The sequence below is a fragment of the Ictidomys tridecemlineatus genome, chromosome 8 (assembly GCF_052094955.1).
Source record: "Ictidomys tridecemlineatus isolate mIctTri1 chromosome 8, mIctTri1.hap1, whole genome shotgun sequence".
Classification (NCBI taxonomy): domain Eukaryota; kingdom Metazoa; phylum Chordata; class Mammalia; order Rodentia; family Sciuridae; genus Ictidomys; species Ictidomys tridecemlineatus.
The window spans coordinates 96,646,502-96,667,001 of NC_135484.1; the positions used below are offsets into that span (position 1 = coordinate 96,646,502).

Below are 20,500 nucleotides of genomic sequence, written 5' to 3' on the forward strand. Positions count from 1 at the left end.
CTCCTATAATTTTTAATAATTTATCTATCACATTCATCATATCTGATTATTTTTTCAATTATTTATTTATTTAGTTAGTTATGACACTAAGAATAGAACCCATAGATGCTCTACGACTGAGCTACATCCCCAGCCATTTTTTACTTTTTATTTTGAGACAGTGTTGCTAAATTGCCTAGGCTGGCCTTGAATTTGCAATCCTCCTGCCTCAACCTCCCCAGTTGTGGGCATCGCAGGGTGTGAACTTGGTTTTATTTTCTTTTCTGAGTTTGATTCTTAATTTCCATTTTCCTTTTTTCTCCATTATTATTCTAAGTTTTTGGATTCTAATTTTTTCAATAGCTGAAAATGCTTCTATATTTGCTAATCTAGATTTTAGCGTTTGTTGAACTTTTCTTCTGCTTTCTGTTTTTTTTATGTAAGCGAAATTTACTAAAATGTTTTGATTTTCATTTTCTGTTTTTTCTCTTAGTTATTCCTTTTAATTTCTTTTTCTTGCATATTGTCTGTCAACTCTTCTTCAGTTTAAAATATCTTATGCCTGGCAATAATAGGGCAAGTATAAAAGTTGGGTGACTTATTAGGTTTCTTAGTTCTAGTGTCTCCTTTTTTATTTATAGTAGTAAAGTTAGCATTTTCTGTACTCAGTGAAAGTATTTATTGGAATGATTGGGCATGCTTTCTGTTGGGAAGGTGTAGAGGGAACAATAATGTCTTCAAAGTAGTTTCCTGTGACACTTCCAAGAGAAGATGCCCAGTAAACAGATCCGATGAAAGAGCTCCCTCTCATTTTGAGAAGGGGAAAGAACAGGACACTGAACAAAGTTGGAAGGGATTATTTTAGATGAGGAACACCCGTGCATGGCAATAAAAGAGAGGCACAGATGGTTACATGTGCAGGTAGTATGGTGGTTTGATGGCAGGGTGTTTTAATCCTTTTTTTTTTTTTTAAAGTGCGTGTTCTCACCTATTGAAAGACGAGAGGGAACAAAGAGCATTGTTGATTTTTGAGAACTTTTTATATAGCAGAAACTTCTTTTATATATATGTGGAAAATGTGACAGAGAAACGATGAAGCAAATACAAAACTTTCACCAAAGTCTAGTTTAAGCTGTGTGATTTTAATGCTATTTCCCTCTATCCCTAGAACAGGGAAAGGGCTGAGGCAGCCTTCAGTTTGGTTTACTCAACATTGGAATATGCATAAGCAGTTACAGTGGCTGAACAATTAGGTGTAAAGGAATAAGAACTTAAGAACTTTAGAGAGTGGTTCAAATAATGAAACTCGTTTTTTAAGTTGGAAATGAAACTAAATAATTGGAAAAGACAGAATGCAACAAAAGATATATGCATTTTTTAAATATTTACTTAATGCCTGGCTCTTTCCCCAATATAAAAAAAAAAATTAGGGAAGAGGGCTACTGAGCATTGAGCCCAGGGGCACTTTACCACTGGGTTATATACTCAGTTCTTTTTATTTTGAGTTAGTGTCTCACGATTTTGCTCAGGCTGACCTCAAACTTGCAATCCTTCTGCCTCAGCCTCCTGGGTAACTGGGATTGCACATGTTGTCTACCACACCCAGTTTTCCCCATTACTTTATATGATTTTTCTCATTAATATCATGAGTCATTTTGAGTTATAAGGGAAAAATATTTTTATCATCTTATAGATGAGAAATCCAAGTAATGGAGAGATTAAATAACTTGTCTAAGATCACGTAGTCATCATTTAATAACCAATAAAAATTCCTTTTACCAAATTATTGAAAAATCATGTTACATCCAAATATTCTTCCTCAAATATAGAAAATAATGATAAACTGGTGATTCCATTATTTTTATGACTTTGAAACTAGATTAATATAAGGACTAATCTAATTTTTTAAATATTCCTTTTTCCTAATTTATTATGGCAAACCATAACATTTTCAAATATGAAACCAATATATGCTATTTGAAAACAATGTAACCTAAAACAAATCAGGAGTAAAGGATTTTTAAAACCCTAACTTTCTTGATGTCAGTGGATCTGGCCTTCTATGGCTGGAGCTATGCAAAGCACTTTCATAAAAGCTCTATTCCATTTTTCTCAAAAAAAAAATTGGTGAAGTTGGGATTACCAGTGGTATTTAATATATGAATTCATGTTCAGTGAGATTAAAGGATTTTGTCGGATATGCACAGTTGGTTTCATGGCAGAGTGAGAATCCCAGTCCTGGTTTGGGTGCAAACCTCTGCAGGATTCCTTCCACATATCTTGTCTGTGTTTATTTGGTTAGCCCAGAGAAGCTTCCCTAGCCTAACATCTTCAGTATATCCGTAGGCATGCTCAAGATTTGTTTACATACTAAGAATAAACTATGCAGTAAGGTCAAAGTAAAAATAAAGCATTTCCTTAATAGAAAGTTAAGATCTTCCTCCCATTGTATTATCGTGATAAATAAACCATACCTTCCACCTGATTTTGAGGATTGCGATGACTGTGATCTAAATTACTCTCTTCTTTTATTCTTTTTATTATATATTATTCTTTTATTTTTGTGGAGTAAGTACCAAAGACCACAGTATGAAAAGAAATACATATGCAGTGCCAGTTTCACATGTCTGTTTTTGGTTAAAGCTCCTTCTTTAAAATAACTGGTATGTTGTGGAATAAATCATCTTAGATATTAGCTATAGAAATTAGACTGAGGGAAAATGTTAAACATGACAGTTTCTCAATTATTTTATTTCAAAAAGGAAGTTAATGGCAGAATAGAAAAATAAGTCAGAGGTGGAACTGTGATTTATGTTTTTTTCCATAAACCAAACAAACTGACTTGTACCAGGTTTTCCACATCATGAAATCAGTCAAATATTCAGGTTAAGTTCTGAGTGTAATACTGAATTTCTCAGGCTAGTTGTGTATTACATTTTTATTTTAGGGAAAATGGCCAAATTATCTTTTCATCTCCTAATGAAACATTGTTAAAATACATTATTAAAATAATGAAGATATTCTTCCTAGGTAAAGATCACTGGCTATTGCCATATAATAACTAATCTTCATAATTTTCCAACAGCAAATGCTGTAACTCTATCCACAAGTATTTTTTGTTTGTTTCTTTTGTCCCCTTGAAATTGAGCACTTAAGAATCAATAGTCAATTGCTCCTTCCTTGTTATGCTTTAGTGATTGTAAGGAAGAGAGGATATAGTCTCATATTACGTTTCAGGCTATTTCAAGCATGGTAGGCGATTAAAAAAAACATGTAAGGTAAGTTTCTTGCCTTTAACAAATGCAAATCGGGAAAATAGCACTCATGTAAACAAGACTCCTGCTGAACAATCTGGCCATCATAACACTTAACACTAAATGTATATCTATACAATGTAACAGTTGTTCATAAAAGACAGGAATTTTTGAGATCAAAAGGCATCTGTAAGTCTCTATCTTGAAATTTGTTGTGAAATAAATCATCTTAGATATTAGCTATAGAAATTAGACTGAGGACCAGAGCTATAGCTCTCAAAGTGTGGTCCCAAGGCCAGCAGTATCAGCACCTCCTGCAAATAGAAATTTTTCCTTTCAAAGAAGATCCCCTGTGGAGAAAGAAATTAGTGAGTCAGATCTAGCGGGTGTGAGGGCCATATTTGAAAACCAGTGACTTGAATGATTCTTCCTTATTGGTGATAAAGTTGAGTTCAGATAAAGATATTGTATCATTCCTCTATAGTATTTAGAACCTTTTATGATCCTTTTCCCTAATTTTTCAGGCATTTAAAAACTAGAGCTCTCAAACTAAATAGAGTCAACATACTCTTTTACTTTGTCTGAAATTTTCACAAGCTTTTCTATGAGGCCACTGGACCCATAGGTAATCCATAGGGAAACATTCTTTGCTGCTTTTGTCCTCAACTGTCATCTGGTGTTTGTAAATAAAAGTGGAACAGATAAAATATTTGGCTTTGGTTGATATCTCACTGTGCTAATGAAATGTAAGAATTCATAGAAGTGAGAGAATCATAGTTTATACAAGGTGATACGTTTAAATTTTCTTCTAAGTGCTGATTATGTCTGTTAAGTTTGCTTCATTTTCTATAATTTTGGGGAAAATAGAAAGTAGATCTATGAAAATAAAATTGTAATATGCTTCTGTTCCTATGTTCTGAGGCTCTTTCTACCTTAATCCTGTTTCAGTGCAGGTATCTGAGACGTTTGTAAGAACAATGCTTTAGTTCTTCTTAATCTCATTCACTCAAGATGCAATGTTCTCTCTGTTGTGAAACAGGTGTGGAATAACTGCCAACAGGGAACTTAGCTTGTGATGCAGTACTTGGTTGGACAGAAGTAAAACATGACTCTTACTATTAGTTTTATACATTCTAGATGTTGGAGTATCTATTTCATAAAGGTCCTCTACTACTCTAATTTTATTCAGGCAATTTAGGTTTATTAATCTGTGGGTGCTATGTGTTTAGGATTATATTCAGCTAATGCTTATTGTTTTATAAGATAGGGTGTTAGATTATTTATATATGTTAGCAATTGATTCATGTGGGAGATGTTTTAGCATAACAGAAGGTAGATATAAAATAAAATGCTTAAATATCTGAGCATAATAATGTAAAGATATATAACTGAAGAGTATTAAAAAGTATTGATGGTTATCTAAAAAATATACATTTTAGATATTTATTTTTAATAGGTGAATACCAAATTAATGGGGCCAGATAATTTCAAGTAATAACTTATAAGTAACTCCATTTATAATACAAGTTTTATTTAGATTTTAAAATGCAACTCTTGGAAGGCAGCATCAAATTAGGTCTAGTAGGATGACCATTTTTAAAGTAAAGATTAAGATCAAGGTAAACATGAAAAGGACCAATATAGAACATTGGTCACATTCACATTGAAGATAAGAATATCAATCTTCCTAATAATACTAATAATTACTAAATAGGCTCACAGTTATTTCATAACTCAACTATCTGTCACCATGTATAAATTTTTGATGTTTATATTGTCACTTTATGAACTTTTTAAAGGTTATTTGATGTCAGGAAAAGTTATTAATAATTCAGAAATAATTCTTATTTTCATCTGTGTCTAGCATGCTGTAGTATGTAATTTTTAACATATAATAATATTTTAGTAAATGAACTTAAAAATGGAATTTTCCTTTTATTAAATCATTTACAGGGAGAAGCAGGATCCCCAGGTGCACCAGGGCAGGATGGACCACGGGGAGAGCCTGTGAGTATCTTCTTGACAGGTCGTGAAATCCTATTTCATGATATTTAACTTCTCCCCCCAGATGTCCTGTTCTTATTCACTGACTTCCAGAGTTTGGATGTTGTAGAAGGGTTTGTGGAACACTGTACCATACTGAAAGATTGAATCCTCTTTCATAAACCAGGAAGAATGTTGCATGGGGTATGAATCATGACCACAAATGCTCAGGCCCAGATAAGCCATTGGTAAACATCATGGTCTTTTCTTTAGTCAGTGTTGCTTTGCCACATGTCTGCTTTTTCATAGTAGGCTATTGGGGATTGTGTCTTCAATAAAAGGAGTGCAGAGACATGATTAAGAGAGTACTGTCTGAATCCTAGCTTTTTAGCAAGTATCCTAGATAACTCTTAACTTCAGATGGGTTTTGGAAATACAGATTGCTGCCTCCTTTATTCCTAAAACCCGTGGCCAACACTTAAATACTAGTAGATTTCATTTTAATCATCAAAGATATCTGTCCTCCAGGAATTCACATCTGCTTTGGGGGGACCTACGTCAAGAAGTAAAAGGAAGGCTAGATATTATTTATCTAGCATTTATCACAAAGTGTTCAGTTGGGAGTCCAGAGTCTAAATGTAGATAAGACCTAGATGGAGAGAGAAATCGCCAAGATGTCTTAAACAAGGAAGAGGGATTGATTACTCTTGGAATTACTCAGATTTCACTGAATTCTCATTTTTGGATATTGTATTGCACTGGATCCAGTTCTATACAGAGCTACTGCCTTTATGAAGCATATAATCTAATTTGGAAAATTGAAATAAAGGATGCAAATGACACCCAACTTAAGGCTGTTTGTCATCTAGTGTTGTGTATCAACTTGACAGGGACCCAAAAGACCAGGGTTTAAAATCCAATCTCTGCTATGTTCCAGCTGTGTAAGTCAAGTTCACATCTCTTAATACCTTCCTTTTCATCTAAATTGTGCTTACAATGCCCTCTTCATAGGAGTTGTTGTGAGTCTTATGTAGGACCCCCCCCTCCCCACCAAATTGTGAAAACATTATACAAATTCATGAGGTCAGTGCTAAGCGTACTGCATCTTGGATGGTTGAGAAATTTTTACCAAGGATTTGGGGCTAGGTTTGGTTCATGAAAGGATGGCTGGAATGGAAGGAAGAGAGAAAACTAATATGAGTGAAAGCACACAGGTACAATGGTTACAGATGTGCCTAAGCAACCATGAAATCATCTTAATAAGGTCCTAAGGCTGTAGAGAAGGGTCCAGCTTGGGTAGTAGGAAAACTAGAAAGGTAGATTGGACTATCTACTTGATTTAGGAGAGACAGCATCCAAATTACTCCTGCCACTACTCCATCTAAGAAGTGCATTAGAAGTAGTTTATGAGTTTTTCATCCATACAGTGGATGTACAGAAAGAGACTAGAATGAGAGCAACAATTCCTGGGCTATTTTGACAGACTAGGCCTGAGGTACAAGGCCTCAACCAGAGTGTTAACAGGAAGAGTGAGTGCACTCAGTATACCTGAGCCTTAATTATCATTATTGAAGATAAAACTTAGGACTTGCTACCTGAATATGAGCTTGGGTGAGACTATTATGTTCTTCCCCACCCCCAGAAATAGTATGAAGAATAAGAAACAAAGAGAAGCAGATACAGAGATAGACAGGGGAGTGGGTTGCTGAGAACCAGGTTATAGTCTATGAAGCAACCATGTTCTAAATGTGGGTTAGTTATTTGGAATCTGCAGTTCATTTTCCCATAGAAATAATGCTATAATGGGAAGACTGACCAGTAAATCTATGTAAGCCATAATGTAATATAAGGAGAATGCATGTACTTTGAAAATAAAAATTTTTCAATCATTTTTAATAAAACCAGAAAAGAGAAAAGAATATTAAATGGGAAATGAGGGTGATTAGGGGTGCTTCCTTCCCTCCGGCTGCCCATACCTCACTTTCAGCCAGAAGCTGACCTGGTCTGCATGTGTTCTTGCCCTGCATGCTCCCACTTTTTTTTTTTTTTCTGATTTTACGTTTTTGCTTCTTTTCTTCCTTTCTACCAACATTTGCTGCATTCTTCTAATGTTTGAGTGAGAATCACAGGGACTGCCTCTAGAAGACTTCCAGCCTAGTGGGAATAACAGATGGTCAAAGGATAAACAAAACAGAAATGAAATGAGGATTTTCAAAAAGATAGGCCAACAAGTGGCTAAGGCAGGAAATGATCAGAATGGGGTAGTGGCTATTTAGATGCAATCTCTCTAAACCAAGTAGACAGAAAACTAAGAGTTACTGAGTGAGATTCTTAGCAACTCTCTCAAGCCACTTTACCAGATGGGAAGGCAGGAGCAGGATCCCTTATCCTTTTCCTCCATCTCCCCTCTCTCTCCGGGTGAATGACAAAAAGGCACTCAGATTTCCTAAGCCAGGAACCAGAGTCTATTGGGAAAGTGATGAATAGATGATGCATCTAAAATTTGCCAATGTCTGGCTATAATCCTTCTGGTCTGTAATCACTTCCAAATAAGAATGTGTAGCATTGTAAGCTATTCTGTTATTTTGACAATTCATTGAGACATGGTTGTTAGAAATGTTATGCCGCAAAAAAAATGATCTTTGTCATTTGTGGAAAGGTTTTGAAAACAAATGAACAAAACCCTCTAATGTTTATTTGTTTTGTGATGCAAAGAAATGAAGACTCCAGTTCCTGTGAATACTGGTTTTAAGGATTTGTAATGAATGATTTGGCCCGACTCAAAAGGACATGTCCAATATATTTGTTGTGCAATGTGGCAGCCAAGAAAATTAATGGAGCTTAAATTGGAAGGACAGAAGCTCTTATAAAATACTTTAAAGCTAATTAAACATAGCTTATGGCAGTGTGATAGTGATTCATTCCTGTAAGCAGATTGATACATAGGAACACCATCTCCTGGAATTCAAACTGAGGACAAAGAATTTATTTCATTGGGAAATGATTACATGGCTTTAAGTTACAAGTCATTCACACTCCAGTTCTTTGGATTTTAAAGCTAGTATCGATCATTCCTAAAAACAATTCAATCCTAAAAGCAATGCACTTTATAAATAGCAATTTATACCCAACTAACTTCAATCCAGTTAACTACAACCTAAATTTGAACACTTGCTACTTTAATTATAATTGGCTTCAGCTTTGAATTACTATGTTTAAGGATCACATCAGTTATCAGTTATTCATTCAAAAAGCATTTACTGAGTACCTACTTTGTACTAGATATTATACTAACTCAGGAGAATGTGAAGATTAGACTCTACCTTCAAAAAGTCAGAGGAGCCAATAAATGACAACCTGGCATGGATGCTATGAAACAAGGCACAAGGTCTTGAAAAATTGTAGAAGATGTGCATAACTCTATATGTAGTTTGGGGTGTCCCTGAAAGGGTTGTGTTCTTTCTATAAAATAATACCTTTAATAGATAAAATTCACGTACAGTGTAGTTGATATATTTACGTTGTACATGGTACATTCCAAAGTTTGGAAGATAAATAGGAGTTGTCTAGCTGTGTTAAGTTGGCAAGGCAGGAGCATATAGCATGTTCCAAAACAGAAGTAAAAGAAGGCATGATACTCTGAGAAGAGCTGATGCTAATTCAGGCTAACTGGGTTCACAGAGTGGAAGGGATAGAAGTAAATGAAGTTGTTGGGGCAGGCATAAGTCAGTCATGAAGGGATTTTGTATGAGTCAATTGGTGTTAAGTCTCCAAATAAAGTTGGGAGCCACCCAAAGGTTTTATGTAGGGAAGTGGGTTGATCAGGTTTAAGTTTTAGAAAAATCCCAGCAGCAAATAGGAAGTCAGGGTGGGTCAAGAGAGGAGAAAGCCTGGCAGCAGTCTAGCTGAACTCTGTCACCTTTAGTGCCAACAAAGGCAAGAACTTTCAGAATTGGGAGTGAGAAAATGGACTGATTTGAAATGGACTAAAGCAGGGCTTGAGGCCATCTTAGTGCATGGTTGAAGGCAGAGAAACACAAAGCAATAAACAGACTAGAACAAGAAGAATAGTTTTAGCCAAGGATCACTTAAGGCATTTTGAAATGGAACATATCTAGATAATAATAAGGATATTTGCACAGTGGTCAGATCCTTATTCCTATCTTTGAGTAGTTATAAAGAACAGATTCATTAAAAATGAGTATTTATAAAATTTTTAATAAGAAATAGCAGACCACATGCCTGTAACCTCAGCACTTGGGAGGCTCAGGAGCGTGGATCACTTGAATCCAGGAGTTTGAGACGAGCCTAGCCAACATAGTGAGACCCCATTTCAAAAATAAATAAATAATGTAGTTCAATGTAGTTTAACAGCCTCTCCTAATGGCTCATCCTATGGATTTGGTAGTTTCTTAGCCAGTCCCCACAAATGCATGAGCTAGTTCTTTACAGTAGATCTCTGGACTGTAGTTGTGTTAGAAAGCATTGGTGAATATTTAGCCAAGGAGATTTCCAAGCAAAGTGATGAAGGTATGGTTTGATTTCTTTTTGCTGCTTATAGTAAAGTATGAGGAGAAAAGGGCAAGTTGAGGAAAAAACTTTGGCAAAGAAGAACAACCACTTGATGATTTGGGAATGTTTTAACTTATCCCCATTGTAGAAGTTATCAAAATTGGTAGATTTGCTGTTAGAAAACCATGCTGGTGGAAAGGCTAAGAACATGAGTGAACAAACTTTTACTGGCCCTAAATAGATAAGGAGTATACCTCCTCTATTGACTCAATCATCCCAGTAGAATTCTTGTAGAAGAATTTGAACTTCACAATAATGAGTTGAGACTTTTGGGGCTATTGGGTTGAGGTAGATTTGAATCTTTAGGGTCAGAGGGTGAACTATGTTAGTTTGAAAATTGTACACCCCACTTAAGATATCATGTCCTTACCCCTGAAACCTGATGATATTACCTTATTTGGAAGAAAGTGTCTTTGTAGATATGATTAAATCAAGTACCTTATCTAATTGCATGAATCCCCATGAAAGATACAGGAAAAACACACATTTTAAGAATTGGACTGAATGGTATAGAGACAGGACAAATTAAGGAAGGTTATTGAATTCCCCAAATTCTGTAGGCAGGAAAAAAAATCATATAAACTACTCAGCTGTTCATATGTATTACCCTTCAAGAAAAAACAGTGACTCCAAGATGGGAGTCACAGGCACAGTGGTCAGATCCTTATTCCTAGAGTACCATCTTCAAGCCTTAAAATCTGAGGGAATTTTCCCTGCTCCATGTTAAAATTGCTAGGAACCAGTGACTCTTTCTTCCTTCCATTTTTCTTCTTTTGGAATAGGGATGTTTATAACTGTCATCCTATACTATTTCAACATTGTATTTTGGAAGTAAATAACTTGCTTTCTAGTGTATAGGTTCACAAATGGAAAGGGGACTTTGTTCCAGTACGTATCATGCCCTTACCTGATTTATAAAAAGAAACAAATCTCATTTGAGCTGATTTTGTTTAGATAAGAATTTGAACTTCACAATAAGGAGTTGAGACTTTGGGGGCTATTGGGTTGAGGTATATTTGAATCTTTAGGGTCAGAGGGTGAACTTTGTTAGTTTGAAAATTGTATACCCCACTTAAGATATCATGTCCTTACCCCTGAAACCTGATAATACTACCTTACTTGGAAGAAAGTGTCTTTGTAGATATGATTAAATGAAGTACCTTATAATAGGGAGATTATACTGGCTTATCTTAGTGGACCCTAAGTATAATCAGATCATAGGTATCCCTCTGAGAATGAGACAAGGGAAATTTTCACACACAGAAGAGGAATAGTCAATATGGTCATGGTAGCTGAGATTGGAGTGAATGATGTACCCATGAGTCATGGCATATTGTTAGCCACCAGAATTTGAAAGACTAAGTAATAGGTTCTTCTTCAGAGCCTCTGGGGGAGTGCAGCACTGTTAAGACTTTGAATGTAGACTTCTGGACTTCTAAATTGTAAGTGAATAAAATCTATTATTTTTAATCTACCAAATGTATGGCAATCTTACAGCAGCCATTAGGAAACTAATACATTGGCTTTTCATATAGTCTAATCGTAACAATCATTTTATGCAACCAACTTGTATAAAAATGCATATGAATATGTATTACAAGCTCTTTTTTTCTGGTGGTGGGCAGGTACCGGGGATTGAACTCAGGAGCACTCAACCTCTGAACCACATCCACAGCCCTATTTTTTTTTTTCTGTATTTTATTTAGAGACTCAACCATCCCAGTAGAATTCCTGTAGAACAACCTCTTATCTAATTGCATGAATCCTCATGAGAGATATAGGAAAACTACACATTTTTAAGAATTGAACTGAATGGTGTGGAGACAAGACAAATTAAGCAAGGTTGTTGGATTCGCCAAATACAACTGAGTTGCTTAGTGCCTCACTTTTGCTGAGGCTGGCTTTGAACTTGAAATCATCCTGCCTCAGCCTCCCCAGCTGCTGGGATTATGGGTGTGTGCTACCACACCCAGCTGTGTATTGCAAACTCTTGTTAGGCCATATATTTATCAAAAACATTGGGTTTACTAAACCAGGTATGCTGGCAAGCTGAGGCAGGAGACTTGCTTGAGACAAGCTGGGCAACATAGTGAGGCCCTGCCTCAAAGAAAACAACAAAAAAATCAGGTTTACAGCAAGTAAAAAAACAACTTGGTTTAAATGACAGTTTGTTTAAAAGCAAGACTCTGTGGTCACCAATATTATGTGCACCATCAATTTTGCTAAATTAATATGTATTTTTAAAAAAATCTCTCCATTTTTAATTTCTGTATATTGACGTTATTGTATTTAATAATTTTTTGCACAAATTTTATTGTAGTATTCTTGATATTACAAAGTTGATATAATTTAAATATATAACTTTTAATATATTAAGTATATAAATCACAATTAAGAAATATAATAATGTGTGGATATATTCCAAAAAGGATCTACATGGGCAAATATCATGGGGTTTAGTCAACTTTCAGTTGCTTTGAGTTTTACTCCCCCAGTGGGTCTTTGATGTCTATTGTTGCTTAACTGTATCTTATTTGCTCCCATAAGCATTTTTTTAAAGATGCTAAGCTTGCCGGACTATGTTTTAACTTTATATCAAGGAATAAAGGACAATCAAGTTGTTTTAAAAAAAAAATCTTCAAATACTGGAAGTGTGTTTTCCTGACTTTTCACAAAATCAGCCTGATTTTATCTTGAACAGCTCAATAGATGGTTAGAATCCAGCAACATGAAAGCAGCAGTAACCCAATGTACCATTAAGTGAAAAAAAAAAATATTAAATAAAGAACACTCATTTTTAACTAAACTAACTTTTAACCAAAAGAAGAACTTTCATTTTCAACTAAATCAACTTTTGGGCCAAATTACCATGTTTACCAAATTTGTTTGGCCCATTGATGCCAATCAGATTACCACAGTAACAGAATTTCTGTTGTTAATTCATCATAGATATTCTTGTCCTGGTGTTCCTTCCTTGTTGTATAACATTTTTATACAACAAGATTAACATTTTTAATCAGGCAATCTGGGCTAAATACTTGCTCATTCTCTGCTCACCAGCCAGACCCTTTGGGGCAGGGAGCCTTTTGACTCATGGTGAAGATTTGTAGGCAGGGATTCAGTTTCTCTGTCTGAGCTGAGACCCTTGGAGCTCCGTGAGGATAAAGGATACATGTTTTCTGGATCTGTGAAGGTGAGTTTATAATTCTTAATTAAATCCTTAATAGATGTTTTGCCTTTTTATTATGGAAATGTTTGTTGTCTCATGTTTCCCAGAACAAACAGATGGATTTCACTACAGCATATTTGAGAACAGGAGCTCATGGAGTCTTTTGTTGTTTCCTTTCCTCATGCCTTTCAAATTCTTGCTAACCCACATGTTATGGTTGTCTCTATGGTGTAATGTTGACTGCTAAACTGGTCCAAGTCATCATTTACTTAAGAGACAAGTAGATCTTTTGTTTAATCACCTTTTCTGTGGTCTGATTATTTGACATATTATTTTTTATGTAAAAAGCCAGAAAACATTCATAAAATTATTGGGGAAAGTTAATGTAGAATTGCCATAGTGATTTCCCATGTGGGGCAATCTACTTATTAAAATTAGCAATGTAGAGATGGTTATTTGCCCATTTTATTATGTTTTTTATTTAGATTGGGAAGAAAGGTAAAGGCAGAACACCCCATAGTTCTATTGTTGTTCTTATTAGATGTGTAGTTGTATGGTATGATTTTTAAATCTTCTGTACAGATTTGTAATACTTTTTTCCACCCTTCTTTCAGGCTCTGGGTATGGCACATCCTCGGTATGTGTTGAATGAACCAACTTTATTGGGAAACTCATATCTGGTCTTAGGAATTTCACATAGCACTTGGTGCAAAGACAAACCACTTTTAACAACTCACACGATATGATATATAAAAGTTTACTTCTCTTTACCATTGTAATAATCCCTGGCTAGTTATATTGATTATTTGTTTTAAACCAGATTGAGAATAACTCTTAGGATGCAGTTTGAAATAGGCTTTATCTAAACTAAGTTATGTGAACTTCAACTTAACTATAGCCGTAATTAAATTTGCAAGCAGAATCTGTAGCTTTTTCATCTCCCCAAATATGACATTTGTTGTTGTAATAACTGTGAAAATATATTGTTTTATTTAATCATATCAAGCAAATGTTGGCCATTGTCTGTACAAGTTAATAAAGCCCCACCAGGTTTAATTATGGATTTGTCTGATTCTTTCCTATCTAAAATAATGTAAATATTATTGGCATAGTAAAACTGAACTATCATCAAAAAACTTTATACAACAATATTATGGGCTTTGAATTTAGAAACTCTGTGACACTGATTTTTTTTTGCATTCTGAAGACATATTTTTGAATATCATAAGTTGAAGAAATCACTAAGTATTAAAACATTTTATTTATTAAAACATATTTATTTGAAAATTTATCTTTTCAGGGTAACTGTAATTGGAAAGAAGTTTTATTGAGCTCTGAAATTATAAGAGGAATAGTGCCAAATCCTTAGCTCTTCTCTTGAAGAAAGTACTTCTTAATGATAGTGTTTTCCTTCTCTAAGAAATATTGATGCCTTTAGATAACACAGTATACTTAGAGATGTGTGAAACTTATTTGCATGAAAGTTAATCAAGTGTGTTACTCTCTCAGGTCACAGCAATTGAATTGTATTAAGATCTACCCACACAAATCTTTGAGTCTACAGCAGCCTTTCTTTTTGTTGATCTAAGTTTCTTTACCAAATAGCGGCCATAACCTTTAAAGCCTTTACTTTTTTATTTTGAAAGTCCAACATTTTGAAAAAAATTTTTGGATGACTTATATGTGAGGGAAAAAATTCTTTGAAAATTTGATTAGAAAATTGTGAGGGCCATTTTTATTATATAAATTATTACTTCTTATTATATTAATTACTTGCATGAATTTATTTTTTATCATTGTATCTTTTATCTATTTAAGTACTCAAAAAATACAGAAATTGTGCTGTGAATTTTAAAGTTGGCCATCACTAACCTCAATCCCATTCCTATAAGTTACAACTGCTATCCTTTTAACAAGATTATTTCCAAACTTTTTTTGAACATATAAATACATGAACAAAAATACATACATATATGTTTCTTCTTTTTTTGTACCAGGGCTTGAGCCCAGGGCCACCTAAACACTGAACCACATCCCCAGCCCTTTTGATTCTATTATTTTTAAAATTTGGAAACAGGGTCTAGCTAAGTTGCTTAGGAACTCACTAAGTTACTGAGGCTGGCTTTGAACTTGTGATCCTCCTGCCTCAGCCTCCCAGCTGCTGGGATTACAGGTATACACCATTGCACCCAGCCATACACATTTCTTAAAGAAAAACATCGATTTCACTGAAAATTTTGACTCTATGATACGGTCATTTTATTATTTCAGGCTATAAAACAAAATATAAAATCTCATTTCATTTTATCTATAGCATGGTTGTATTTTGTCCTATTGATGATATATATACTCTCACATACTTATGCCAAAGTTTTCCCTGAAAGATATATACTTATGGGGGAATTGCTAGTTTAAAACATAAACTATGCTTTATTTCTTAATTTAAGCAGAATTGTCTAATATTTCCCTAAATATAATATTTATATTTCTTATTTATTCAGATTCTGGTTTAAAAAGTTCTATTCCAAGGTGATTGAGAGATATTCCACAAATACTATATGAAAAGTTTGGAGAAGATATATTTTTAGTATCTTGTAACATGATTTTGGATGTTTCTTCTCTAAGTTATTAACATAGTAATCAATAATGAGCATAGTGTATTATATGGATTTATTACTTTTTTCTCTTCCCACATTTTTTATTGGTGCATTATAGTCATACATACTGATGGGAATTGTTACATATTAGTACATGCACACAACATACAAAGGAGGGGGGAAGTGCAGGGTGAGGGACAGTGATATTGGATTTATTTCTTGATGTCGAACTCTCCTTATATTTTGAAACAAACCCTACTTGGTCCTGATTGGTCTAATTAGTATTATATGATTTACATGTTATGGTGAATCCATTTGCATTTATATTAACAAATCGGTTTGTAGATTTCTCTTGGAGGTATTCTTTTTTTTTAGTGGTTTTAGTATTAGTAGCCTCATAATTTGAGTTTAGATTATCTTCCATCTTTTTAAGAGAGTTTAAATTGCATAGAAACCGTCTGACCCTTTGATATTAGACATTTTTGTGGTAGGCAAAATAATGGCACCCTCTTCTCTCCTGCAAAAAGATATGCACATCATAATCTTTGGAACTTGTAAATATGTTGTCTTATGTGGAAAAGGATTTTGCAGATGTGATTAACATGAATGACCTTGAGAGAGGGGATATTTTCCTGGTTTTTCTGAGTAGATCCAATCTAATCATAAATGATTAAAACTGGAAAAATGCAGAAGAGGAATGTGTCAAAAGGATGTGACTTGAGAAGAACTTGATGCCCCATTGCGGACTTTGAAGATGGAGCAGTGGGGCCATAAGTATAAGGGGGTATGGCAGCCTCTGTAAGCTGGGAATGGCCCTCAGCTTAAAGACAACAAGAAGTGGGGTCCTTGACCCCACAACTGGAAGGAACTGATTTATACCAATAGCCAGAGTGGTCAGGAAACTAAACTGCCTCTTGCCTACAGACTCCAGAAGGTAGCACAGCCCTGCTGACTCCTTCAACTTCTGACTCATACAATTGTAAGACAGTAAATTGTGTATTTTTAAGTCACTAAATGTAGGGTTTTTGTTTTTTTTTTAAATAGATCAACAGAAAATTAGTGTAATTTCCATTTTCTTTTAACCTTTCTATTTCTAGTTAGTGCTCGTTAGTCTATCTTATTTTTCATATAGGAAGATGGGGCTATCTACTACATAAACATAATAAAATTCACTATGGACTCAAACAATTAAGCAGTGCAAGGATTTTAATGGATTAACAAATATACTTGATAATGTGAGGTTATAAGTAAAAATGCACAGAAGATATAAAAAATATTTCTAATTTTCAAAAATTTATACATTCACTTTTTACTGTATAAATTAAGGTTAAAATTCATTCATTAGTTTATTTTCTTCATCAAACTACCTTCACCTTGAATTTGGTGTTTTAAAGTATTTTATGTTTGATAATGTCTATCTTATTGGAGATTTTAAATAATTAGTACAGTTTTTAGATTTTTTCAGGAAAATGGTGTGTAACTGCTCTTCCACAATTGAGTCAGCTATAAAGGCCTCTGAAAAATCCATTTTTGGTTTTCATCTAAGTGAAAAGCTCTCTGTGATTTGTTTTTTAAAAATTGTGAACTGTCTTTTTCAAGTTTCAGAAGGGTGAACCCATTTTACAACAGTTCTGATATTATTTGGAATTATTTTCTTTCAAAATGATATCAATTTTCAGTGTTTTGTTGGTCTCCTTGTACATGTTCCTTGTAACTCATTGATGTTTTTCGCATGTATTTCCTTTTACTGACTGACACAAAGAGGCAGGTGATTTTTGTTGACTTTTTGGGCTTGGGACAGTGACATGATTTTCCCATGATGTGGCAGTGCATGCACTATCCACCAGGCTCTTAATCCTGTCCTTTCCTTTATGGGTGGTTCTTTGCCTTCTCTGGGTTTTTAGATACATTATTTTAGGTTAGGGAACATTTGTATTTTTTGTCTTGACCTTAACAATAACAGTTATGTAACAATAGCATTGTTTAGACTATCTTCTTGGTATTTAAAAATTGTAGAACTGCCTTTAGGTGTGGAAGAGTCATGCCAAAACTGGAAGTAACTTTACAAAATACAAATAGCCTTTCCTTCCTATGATATCCTTGGCCTCTTCCTACAACATATAATGTCAAATTGGTGACACTTTATGGTGTATATAAACATAAGTAGCCTCAAAATGTTGACAATTTGGGGCCAGTTCTATGTGGGTCCTGACCTATGGACTGGAGTAAATTCATCCAGATTATTCCCTCCCCCTTAACTAAAGCATAATATGGGAGTAGTAAAACCAGCAATCTCTTTATTAAGGGTTTATTGCAAGTACTTGTATGTTGGTTTCTTTTAGGTCTGGCAACTGTGATTGTGAGTTGCTTCCCTTTATAGTTATCTTACCACAGAGCAATCTGTTGTGTATCATTCATAATGTTCTGTCAGTTACTGTGGAAATAAATGAATTGAAAAACACTGTGCGGCTCAACTACACACATATTTCAAAAATATCAATTATATTCTTCTGAACAAGTGGTGATGAAATTATTAAATATTTACAAAGCAGAAATCATTGCAGTAGTATTCTATAATCAAAGTCACCCACACATAAAAAGGCAAAACAGTGCTGAGCAATGTTGGCTTGTTGGCGCCCCCCAGTGGAAAATGGTAGATTGCCAGAGTCATCTGTGTACTATGGAAACCTTGGAAAAGGAGGGTGGGAAGCCATCTGTGTGCAATGGAAACCTTGGAAAAGGAGAGTGGGAAAGGCAAAGTGGAAAGGTCACACACACACACACACACACACACACACACACACACACACACACACAGAGTTATCCTCAAAATGGAGAAAGAGGGGGCTGAGGTTGTAGCTCAGTAGTAGAGCACGTGTAGAGCATGTGTGAGGCCCTGGGTTCGATCCCCAGCACCACATAAAACTAAAAGAAACAAAAATAAAGGAAGTATGTCCATCTACAACTAAATATATATTTTTAAAAAATGGAGAACAAAATTTTGAGACATGGGAAAGAATTGACTTCATTTATTTCACAATTTTTAAAGGTTAGGGAGGAGCTATGAAGACAGTTATAAAATTGGTTCATTCTAGTGCCAGCACTGAGCTAGGACTTTACCTGTGAAAAGTTAATGAGAGAATTTTACCAGCCTTATGTGGTAAATTCTGTTGTTTTCCCCATGTATAAAATGAGGTTGCCGAGACATGACAGCTAAGTGAAGTGTCACTTAGCTGTGGTCCAGCAGCCACTGGGAAATGGGTTGACTGAGTCCAGCATCTACACACTTAACTGCTTCATTCTTTCCTACTATACACTTTATTAATAATAATTTTCTAATCTTTTCATCTAACTAGAATGAGGCTTGCAACATATGTCCTTTTCCTTTATTGGCTCCTTAGTAATGAATCAATTACTTCTTGATGCAAAGAATAAAACATGCAATATGTTTCTAATGTTTTGATAACTGCAATATTAAGTATCTCTACCAGTGTGTAGAAAAGCTAAATACCATCAATGGATTATATCTGTTTTACTGGATTGAAAATATTACATTATTTAAAGCAAGTTTGATCTAAGATGGTTCAATATCAGGAATAAGGTAAATATATCATTGCATGAGAGAAAGTATCATGTGATATTTTGTCTTTTCTAAGTAATCCATAGTGGACACATTATCTTCATTATAAAAACAGCTTCTAGAAAATAGAGGGAAGCCTGTTCTAAAATACATGTTTCTATTCTCAATAACTTATTTGGTACATAGTAATGGTTTAAATGGTTACAGAGAAGCTTCTAGAAGTGTTCTCTTGTCAACATTCTTTCACCACAGCAATATGCAGATTTTCCAGTTGACTTTCTGCTCTTCTTCAAACCCAGACTACAATCAGAGTAATGGAGGAAACATGTCCATTTTTTCTTACCAAATAAAATACTTGTTTTTTTCTATCCTTAAACATTTTCACAGTTGTCTGGACCCAAAACCACACAGGCTGAAAGTAAAATATAAAATAGTTTTCTTGGAAAAACATTTGGTCTATGAAGTAATTGTCACTAAATACTTTTGGATTAACGAACTGGTTTTAAATGATATTTCTGGTAATATAAATCTGGCAAAGTCTTGTATATTTCAGTACACATGTTTGGAACCCAGGAAAATATTACCCTGGAGAGTTTTATTAACTAATATAGCTCTAAATAATTTCAGTTCTCCTGAAACTCTCTCAGCAATATTCTACTTCTCTTTCTTATATTAGTTTTGCCAAAATTTGCTTAAATAATCTTTACATTGTTTTAATATATAATATTTTATACTTGGTGTTTTAAAAATAAGTAACATTTTAGCATATTTCTTATAGAAAATATTCTGACTTAATATCTGTGAAATGTATATTATTTTTGTGAGGACAGACAATAAGGGAATTTTTTTTCTAATCTGGAATCTTCCACAAATAATCTCAATACCTGATATGTTGAAATGATTTAAGGTGTGTGGCTATGTGCTAATGTAAAAGAAGTTCAATATTAGGAGAAATCAGATAAAAGAGTGTCAAATCCCAGGAAAGAACTGTAGGGAAATGGGTTCTCAAGAGCTCCTGGCAGGTGGAAGTCAGGGTACTGTTCTTGGATACTTGGGCATAACTATAGTTCCTCATAGATGCGAAGAGACTGACTTTGGATGCAGAATCAGCAGTAGAGTCAGGTTATATATAAGTGTTTATATATAAGTAATCACTATTAATATCATAGATGGTGTAAGGGCACAGATATGTGAATAGTGATGGTAATCCTAAGTAGTAAAGTACTGTAGGTGGCAAGGAATTCAGCTGGTCATGTCTGACAGTATCATGGACAACTGTATGTCCCCTTTAGGGATTCTGGGGTCAGGGGACATCTCATTGAAGAAATTGCACTTATTTTCCATTGTAGAACAGCATATAGTCACT

The 20,500-nt window shown here is 34.5% G+C and overlaps 1 protein-coding gene across 1 annotated transcript in view; it reads left to right on the forward strand.

Moving 5' to 3' along the window:
- Window positions 1-20,500, forward strand: part of Col21a1 (collagen type XXI alpha 1 chain) — a 169,050-nt gene that overhangs the window by 123,172 nt on the left and 25,378 nt on the right. Inside the window, exon 18 of the mRNA XM_078019855.1 lies at window positions 5,187-5,240. Within this exon, the coding sequence (XP_077875981.1) occupies window positions 5,187-5,240 (54 nt within the window). The remainder of the gene's footprint in view (window positions 1-5,186; window positions 5,241-20,500) is intronic.